Source organism: Aquila chrysaetos, chromosome Z (assembly GCF_900496995.4).
Source record: "Aquila chrysaetos chrysaetos chromosome Z, bAquChr1.4, whole genome shotgun sequence".
Classification (NCBI taxonomy): domain Eukaryota; kingdom Metazoa; phylum Chordata; class Aves; order Accipitriformes; family Accipitridae; genus Aquila; species Aquila chrysaetos.
Genome location: NC_044030.1, coordinates 51884718 through 51894678, shown reverse-complemented (window position 1 = coordinate 51894678; position 9961 = coordinate 51884718). Strand labels below are relative to the sequence as shown.

At 39.2% G+C, this 9961-nt stretch overlaps 1 protein-coding gene across 3 annotated transcripts in view; it reads right to left on the bottom strand.

The window, feature by feature from the left end:
* Positions 1 to 9961, bottom strand: part of PSIP1 (PC4 and SFRS1 interacting protein 1) — a 34989-nt gene that overhangs the window by 20518 nt on the left and 4510 nt on the right. For all 3 annotated transcript variants that reach the window (XM_030003239.1, XM_030003240.2, XM_041121012.1), the window contains exons 4-6: positions 8214 to 8352; positions 2933 to 3049; positions 7 to 108 (exon numbers count right to left, since the gene is read on the bottom strand). In XM_030003239.1, coding sequence (XP_029859099.1) covers positions 7 to 108; positions 2933 to 3049; positions 8214 to 8352 — 358 coding nt within the window. The remainder of the gene's footprint in view (positions 1 to 6; positions 109 to 2932; positions 3050 to 8213; positions 8353 to 9961) is intronic.

Below are 9961 nucleotides of genomic sequence, written 5' to 3'. Positions count from 1 at the left end.
ACATACTTCTTTACTTTCAGAAGGTAGATCATCTTCCTTTGAAGTATCCATCTCCTTTTCTTCTGTTTCAGTTTCTGCAGTTGAGCTATTATCCCCTTTAGGGGATAACTGCAAAGGGAGTCAACAGAGTAAAAGAAAATGCATTAAAAAGTATTTCATAATGAAAAGAGAACACACTAATAACCATCAGGCAGCTTTTCACTTTAAATATTTAAGTCTGTAGATACACTCCTTTCTTATGTACACATTAAAAGCTTAAGGCAGGACCACTTTCTCCAGTACATGGTTGCAGACGGCTGTCAGAACAGGTCAGAATACAGTAATGTACTATGGTGAAACTTAAATTCCACTTTGTGTTCATGATAACATAACTACACTTTTTCACCATATCACCATTACATGGGTATTTCTAAGTATTCATGCCAACATTCAAGATGCATTTGGATGACTGTTTATCTATTACATACAGATGGATATCTAAGTCACAGACCACACTTAGCAAAGAGTATCTTTCTACTAAACAAAGAATTATTGTAGTAAACAGACCACAAACAAGTTGTTTTATCATGTGTGAGATAGTAATTAGTGGTAATTGGTGTAATCTAATCTATGCCTTTTTTCCTGTTTTGTTGGGTTTTTTTTAAACCTTAAAATACTAGTTCTTGTTTTCAGTGAGCAGTTAAGACTTGAAAAATCAAGAGTTTTAATAATTTACGTGAAAATAATCAGCATTTCCTTGCAGCTTATGTATGTGCATGTTTTTTAGATCTTCAGTTAATTCTCTCAACTTTAATGCTATTGCCTTGTCCCACTTGCAGGCACCTCTTGTGAAATTCCCTTTTAAAGTAGCTACAGTTCTTAAAATTTCAACGTTGAACAAAGCAACTCAGGCACAAGGCTATCATGCAATATTCCTAATTACTTGAAGATGTAATATCACTGAGTCTTTTTACAGATCACAACTTTAAGACAGACAAATCACGGGTACACTAAAACCACAGGAAAACCAGAGTACCATGACCGGTTAAAAGAATGTCATAGCTATATTAGTATCAAAAGAAAAGGAGTAAATTTGCTCCATATTTTGCCTTAAACTGATTAACTGATCAAGCCTAATTACAGAAATCTACCTAGAAGGACCCATTCAGGATCTTCCATTCCATCTTTGTGTTTAAACGGCTCTTGGGTCTTGTTTCTCTTTCACAGTGCCAGCTCAGGACAGCCTGAAAGCACTTTTCAGGAGAAACATGAAGCTTAAGTTTTTGCTGTCCCCACTAGCACATGCTGCTTGCTGCATAAATTCAGTGAAGTAAACTGATGAACCAGTCCAGTTTAAAAGAAGTTTTCCCCTTGCAGTAGCAAATGGTGAGGAACAAATGCTTTTATCAGCAGTGTGCACGGGCAAGAAGGAAGAACAGCACTGGTTTACTAATACTACCAGGAAATAACGTATTGGAAGAGTGCTTCTAAAGTATAGCTGACAGAACCCAAATCACACTGACCTTTGACATGTGGAAGTACTAAATTAAGGAACACTCTAAGCAGTAAGAAGTTGGGAGAAATAACCCATCAGTAACTCTGCAGTCTCCAACTCATCAAAACAACTCTCAACATAATCTATCAGTGTACTACCAGTACACTAATTTCCCCCCACCCCCCCTCCAATCAAAGTTCTTTTTTCCTCTTGAAAAAACAAGCTATTACAGCTACTAAACAGTAATCCCACTTAAGGAACATCCACTATTTATTTGACACATTGTAAATTCTTCAGTTGCAACTGTGAATCAATACTAAAGGACAGCCAGCGAGACCTACAGAAAACCTACATTAATTCTTGGCAAATAATCAAAAGCAAACCAGTGAGAATTAAGGCAAGTCTATTCAAAATAGTTTGATGCTTTAAATTAAGGGCACTGCTCACCCTGTAGAGCAGTAATTTCCAGAAATGAGTTAGAAATAAATGAGATACCATAAATGGATCAATCCCACCTGCATCACAATTTTTGTCATCTTAGGATTCTATTATCCTTAAAAAAAACCGAGATGACACACAACATCCCTTCCACGCTGTATGAAAAATAACCCCACATGAACAAAACCCAAAACATCCAAGGACTGAGAAAGTTCAAAGAAGGGTGCTACACTAGTATCACTAAGTGTACAGTAAGCTAGGAAGGTTCACCTCTTACAGTACGAACTATGTACAGCACCAGTAAGCTGAAACAGAGATGTTTCAGACAGAAATGCATTTTCTTAGTGTGAATACAATATATTTAAAGAGAACACAATCTTGTTTCAGAACAATTCTAAGGTATGCCCACGTTTACAAAGCAAAGAAACTAAACTCTGTCCATAGAAACTACTCTATACCGATTACTCAGATACTTTCCTGACTCAAGAGTTCAACTGATACAGCTATGAAATGCTTTATATCCATTTATATCCTAATTAGTCCCTTAGTACTACAGCCTAATTCAGACTGATTATTATAATCTGTTCAGGCAAATACACTGAAGAGCCCTTTCAGCCCAGACAAAAGCTAATGCTCTGTTAGGCTTTTTAACAAAAACTGACATAATTGAAAGAGAGTCATACCTGCCTATGATATTAAAAAGTCTCCAAAAACAGAAAGGGAAACTTAAAGCTAAACCTTGGTGATCATTTCCACCTTCTCCTGCCTAGGAAGTACTGTATGAATTTAGTTTAAGTGCATTATGATTTAGAAATACAGACCGGTAAAGAAATAAATTTTCAAAAACACATACAGCACCTTAAAAGGAATACAGAAGGACAAAAATATTACTATATGTACGCCTGAAAAGAAGCAAAGGCCAGGCAGTTACAACAGTAAAGTACTTAAGTAAAAACTTGGCAGTATAGTTCTGACTTAAAAACATTTCTGGTAGAACAAAACACGAATTCAGTCACTTACTTTTGGGACAGAAGACTTTCTTCTTTTGGCTCCTGCTTTTTCTTCACTCCCCTCAGCAGGCTCCTGACTGCCTTCTTGAACAGTTTCTTTGATAGGAGTGTTAACGGCTGGATGGGACTTCAATATAAAACCACCAAAAATGAGATCTAAATCCCTTCCTGAACTACAGAGTAATAATACTGAGAGCTGTTCTGCCACCTGTACATTACTGAAGAAAGTATCATGCTAAGGAACACCTTATTAGAACTACAAGAATATTAAAACATATCTTATTTCATTAATTTCCACACTTTTCAGTTTAAATTGCATTTTCATTATCAAACTTTCAAGCTCTAATGCTGTAACAACTTGTTTTCACACTAAAAATACTGCAATGTGAGGTTTTTCTTATGTATAATTTTTAAAAAAAAGTTTGTTTTGGTCAAATACAACTTGTGACACTACTGCCAAGAAGTGCGTTTTCAAATGAGCTATCAATCCTAAGTCAGCCAACTACCTCTTCCTGAAAACACGACAAAAAGAAAAGAGATAATAATAAAGGCCAAAGAATTAAAGTTAAAAACACGGAAATAGAGAAAGTAAAGCCAAAACTACTTTTTTATTCCATTACATTGTGGATAGCATTCTCACTCTTAATTATTAGCTCCTTCAAACAAAGCTGGCAGAACCCTCCTGACTCTTTAATTTTTCTCTCACTGAGGAAGTGGGTTTGGATTTAAGCCCAAGCCACAAGCTCCCTTCTGCCCTGCACCTCCCTTACTAGCAGTTACAAGCAGCATCTGCAAAGTATAAATACTGCTTTCAGAACATTCCAGCCAGTTCTGGCAGTTAAACAGAAAATGTGGCTCTCAGAAGGACTTACCAAGACAAAATATGCCCAGTAAAAGGAGATAAAAAAAGAAAATAAATTGCAAGTGAATCCCTCTATATGAATAGCTGACAAGTCTGTCACTATGATATTAATCTTGTATGCAGAATAAAAGTTCGATTTTACCAACATCTCCATGTGATTACCCACTCACCTCTGACCTTACCTGCTGTGTGGCCAAGCACAGAATTATCTACTCACCCTGAATTTTTAGGCTCTGACAACTAAACTGTCTTCCCTGCTACTGTCCAGTAACTGTGCTTCACTTAAGAGTATTTTTTTTAAATCAAAGAATTGTATGTGGGTCAAATATTGAGATCAAGGAATATCTTAAGATACATTCATTCGTCTCTAAGACCCCAGCTAAAAAATTTGTCCATTCACCAAGGTGTACCGGATACTGCAACATATTCGTAGGCCATAATACACTATTCTACTTTAAATTACTGTTGGAAAAAGTGTCTTCACCTATCAGTAAACTTATGTTACCTTTCCTCTCAGTCTTCATAACCAACTACTTGTCTTCACTGTCGAGATGACTCCCTGCCTGATCCCTACACTGATCTTCTCTCACACACTGCACCAGGGAAAAGAGCTGGCCAGTGTCGTCGGCAGCTGCCAGCAACCTGTGTAGAAACTCATCTGGGACTGCCCAGAGCCCGTCACAACAGGTCCCAGCTGGCTTGGCAATGGGCAAACTCACCCACCCATGCCAAGCACCACCCACCAGAGAGCACATGGTGCCTCTGCCAACACAACCACTGGAAAGAGAGTCACTGAGGAGAAGAGCAGCTGCCCAAGAAGGGCTGGAGAGATGCTGCAGAAGGGGGATGCCAACAGACAAGATGCCCACAAGGGACACCAAAGCAAAGAGATGCCAGGGCAGGAGGGACATCAGGAAGGAGGCACATGAGGAGTCACCCAAGCCAGGCTCCAGCCCACAGGAGTTGCCTGAGCAGGGGCAGAGAGGGGATAGAAGGGACAGCTCTGAGGGGACTGCAGCCCACAGAGAAGACCTTGCCTGAGCCACTGGGCAAGAAACAAGGAAAAGCAAAAGCAAAGTAACCACTACACACCAGCCTTAGTCTCCTGCACCACCACTGCTGCCTCACCCAAGGTACTGACTTTGATGTGCAGTGAAGGGACTGGAGACCAGCGAGGGAGCAGCAGAGGTGGCCGGAGCGAAGCGGAGGCATGTTTCTCTGTTTGTCTTTGTTTCTCGTTACCAGAATCAGTAACAAAAAGCTTATGTTGATTGGCTAATTGTGCCAAATCCCCTGACATGAGCGTTTTGTTGCCTATACCATACCCCTCATTGGCAAAGATGGGAAGCTGGGGCCTCAGAAGCCAATTTCAACCACTCTGCTGCCCTTAGGTACAAACTTTCCATAAACTCCCAATAAAACTGTCTAAGTATCTATAACAAGCACCTTAAACTTCCTTTCCTTCTCCAAGTAAAACATCCAGAAGCCCTACCCCTCAAAAAACCCTTAGCTGTTAATTAAGACAGCCACAGAGGCTGTTATCGAGCAGATAAGCATCCTTCCCTTATTACTAGGAGGGAGAAACCTTATGCACTTGTTTCTCCAGCTTTGATAATAGGATGCTAAGGCAACATCCCGATGAACAGGAAAGCTGCAACATAATCAAATGCCAAGGGAACTCAAGAACCTGAGATAAGGTACCTCAAGTCTCACCACTGTGAACTGTATGCTATCCTGCAAAGTACTGAAGAAATAGAGCTCATTTCAGCATATAAGCTGAAACAAGTAAAACCAAAACAAAATCCAAATATCACACTGCAATTTTCTTAGACTTGGAAAAATGCAATGTTCCTCCATCTTATCTATAATCTTTGGTGGAACAGTGACATAATATTTCAGTTCTAAGAATTAAACCCAGTAGGTAGTGCTTTGTGAAAAAACATGGAAGATCCACGACTGACTGACCTGACATCATCAAGGATGCTCAAAGAAACTATCTCTGAAGGAGACCCTTACTGGCTGTTTTACATCCCGATTTATTTTACAGAATGTCAAATCTACTCAGCTGTTCGCAGATCTACTACTTTAGCACCAACGAGAACTGCCCGCAAGTCAAAACAAGAGCTGGCTAAATCCTAAGGGCTTGATTTGCTCCAGATAAAACTTGCTTTTAACAATGCATAACACAGGATAGAAAGAGAAGGGTATCAAAAGAAAGGCTTTCTAAAGTTAAGGTGAAAATTCAGAAGAAAATTTGTGCAAGTCTGCTGCATTACTTCGTTCATTCTGTAATTCAATCTGGTCCAACCCCCCTGCCCAAGCACAGCCACCCAGAGCCAGCTGACCAGGACCATGTCCAGACAGCTTTTGAGTATCTCCACGGATAGAGACTCCACAGCTGCCCCAGGCAACCTGTGCCAGTGCTTGTTCACCCTCACAGTAAAAAAAATGCTTCCTAATGTTCAGAGAGAACCTCCTGTGTTCCAGTCTGTGCTCATTGCCTCTGGTCCTGTCACTGGGCACCACCTAAAAGAGCCTGGCTCCATCTCCTTGCACCCTTGCTTCAGGTATTTGTATACGTTGATGAGATCATCCCTGAGACCCCCAGGGCTGAACAGTCACAGCGCTCTCAGCCTTTCCTCACAGCAGAGGTACTCCAGTCCATCATCTTTGTAGCCCTTTGTGGGACTCTATCTCCAGTATGTCCATGTCTTTCTTGTACTGAGTAGCCCAGAACTGAACACAGTACTCCAGTTAAAATATCCCTACTAAGAGAAGTTTCTTCTTCCAGTAATTTTAAGGCTCACTCATAGGAACAGATTTAAAGCGACCTCTGGAAAGAAAAACTTTTTTTTTTTTTTTTTTAAAAATAAAGAAATAGCAAGGAAAAAATGGCAAAGAACAACCCAATGGCTCTAGGCAGAACCTGACCAGTTCACAGAAAGACCCCATGAAAGACCTATCACCAAAGCTGAAGTCAAGTATCTGAAAGGAATTCAAAAGGTGGAAAGGACTACCCCACAGAAAAGCTGCTAGCCTAAGAAAACAGTCTGTATGTACTTCTTGGCAGCATGTTTTGCGTATTTGCAATTGAAAATGTATTTAGGACTGTCTGAGATGCTACAAAAGCAACCCAGAGCACTGTTTAATTGAAGGTACTGATTCCTGCTGTGAAACAAAATATTAGACAAGCTTATTACTGTTGACTGTTTACACCAAGACTTTCACCTTGTTAGAACGACTGGTAACATACAACTCAGTTACAGTTCACAACTGCCTCAGCCATCCACAAAGCATCTCTCCTAAACTGTCACAAAGAAAATGGCGAGAAGGTATACCAACTCATATTTTACAGTAGCAGAAAGACTCTGCCCCTCATTAATACAGTCCTTCCCACTGTGATGAGATTAGCATCTTTCCATATCCCAGGGCAGAAAAAGTGTACATCTGGAGTACATCATCTTATCTCTTGACTCTACTTCAGAGACTCCTTAACTCTTTATCCATGTTCTCCTTCAAACTAGAAACATAGTAACTTGGGATATCTTATGAAGCAGGGATTAACTGCTGCTAACATGGCAATCTGGCACGTTGTCTAAGAGCAGCAAATAATACCAAAATATACCAATTCTTTTTCTTATTACTGCAGCATTGCCTAGAAGACCCAGTATGTGATGTGGGTCCAGTGTACATAGCAAAACCAAGAGACTATAGAATGTTCAGAGCAGGTAGGCAAAGACAAAATGAGAGAAACAATTTATCTTCAGATTAAATTTGGGTCTTTTTAAGGGTAGCACTGCATAGCTCCAGTTCAAGCTTGGAAGAATTACCAAGAGGGCAAGAAATGAGGAACTACTGATGGACAAAAATTTAATCAAGCAAGTCACATGACAGTTTGGGGCCAAAAGGCAAGCATCACTTTGCTTCCAACCGCTAGAAGGAAAATACTGTATGCTAAGAAAACATGTACTGAAATCTTACAAGGATACTTGTGGAGAAAAGCACTTGGGTTTAGAGGACAGAAAGAAGTCAAGTGCCTGAGATTCCAAAAAAACTACCATGTTTCAAGGACAGTTGTACAGTTCCAAAGATAAGTATCTTAGGCATATATATAGTTGTAAGTATAAATAAATAAGTATATATACAGCTGTAAGTAAAACTTGATGGGTACTGTAACAAGTGTTAAACTTTTAGCCTTGTGCTCTGAAACTGTTAACACGACCCCTCGTGAGCTTCCTATAATAAACAGATATCCGCAGTTAAACACCCCATCTCTTTTATGCTATTAATACTAGAGATCAATTAAAAACAAAAAATTAAAAAAATAAATTGGTCTAACCCGTGGTTGAACAACAACAGTAATTCATTACCCTGCAGCAAGGCAACACTCACTGCCTTTTTTTTTCCCCAACAGTATAGCATAACTTACCTGCTGCTGAGAGAACTTCACTTTGGGATTGTTGTCAATTTCCCACAACCCTTCATTAAAACCCTTTCTTTTATTTGGTTTGCCATATTTATCTTTATTTTCAGAGTAAGGGAATATGTCCTTTGGTCCCAAAAACGCCCTTAAGGAGAGAAAGAACAAAAAGAACAAAATTTCACATTTTTCACATTTTAAATGGTTACAGTCTTTCCAAAGAAGTGAGCACCCAATGTTATTAAGAGATGAAATTCATTACTACTGCAACAACTAATTCTGCTACACATGCATCTTTAGTTTTCTCAACTTTTGCCTTCAAGAGCCCAAGTTTTCCATTACTACCACCACACATATGGACCCCCTCCCTCCCAGGGTGTTGAGTGTCTAGGCAAGAAACAGCCGATGTTGCATCTTAAGATTGAAGCTGATAGGAAAACCAACTACTGTGAACCAGAACAATTAAAAAACTGAGTAGCTTGCGAACAAACAGGAAGAGCAATTGCTTCCTTAGAAGAAAATCGGGCTTAAACATTAAAAATAAAGAATCCTTGAATCCGGACAATGTAAGGCAAGAGAACAATTTAAAGGAGAAGACATGACTCCAAGCTAACAAAGAAAAATCTTTCAAAGGTATTAAATTAAAAATAATCCACGTAAAATAAAAAACTTAAGAATAATTTTTAGTGTATTGGACACAAAAAAGCAACACTTTAATACACTGACTGCCCACATCTTTGTCAGAATGCTATGTAATTCAGCATTAATTCAGTATTTTTCAGCATGTGACAACAGACCTCTTAACTTGATCTACCAAACTTAACCAATAAAAAATGTAAGTAGTTCCTTATTTTAAGTTTCTCCCCCAACCCTTTTCTTGATGAAGTAAACATGAAAAATATTTTTTATTTAAGCTACTCTTGTAGTAGAGGTCTCAACACTGCCCGTGTATCTTTGTCAGACAAACAAACAACACTGCTGCATAGCACTACCCCTACTGTAAGCTGTGTAACTAAAGCTTTTAGCCTAGTAGCTTTTCTCATATGTCAAAGTCGCAGTATCCACACTACTAGCTTGTCTAAGTTAGACTTGGAAAAACAAGGTAACGTGTTACTGAGAACCAATATTCTGGTTTATGCTGAACAACATCAACAACAGCTCTACGTTCATGACCTTACAAGTTAGGATTTCACTGTAGCAACCCATATGCTGCTAACAGAAAAAGACAACACTTTGGTGGTACATTCTGATTTTCTCTCTGTGCCTAGACACAGCTTCATCTCATTGTACATACGTTAGATGCAACTATTTGAAAAATTGCAGATACTTGCTTTGTAAAGGCTCATGGAAAAGTTAAATAGATACTTCTAAGCTTCACTCTCCTATTTTCTTCATCATCTTTAAAAAAGAGCTACATGAGACTAACATCCTACTAACAAAAAAAACCCCAACCATATCATCTAGAAAGCTTAAGCGTTTCCCACTCCAGCAGCAAAACACACACCGATGTGTCCAAAGTATTAAGTGAGCCACTGTGACAGATTAGACTGCAGATCACCCACCTCTTTGCAAGAGATAGTTAGAGAGGATTCAGCCGGTGTGGCAAACATGCACCTGCAAAGCCTACTTAACCAGACCAAAAAGAGAGGGAAGGAGACAGAGACCAGGAGAGGCAAAAACAGGGAACATTGCCTTCCTTCTTCCCTATCTCCTGAAGGAAAACATTTTTCCAAGGTCGATAAGCCTCTACCCATATT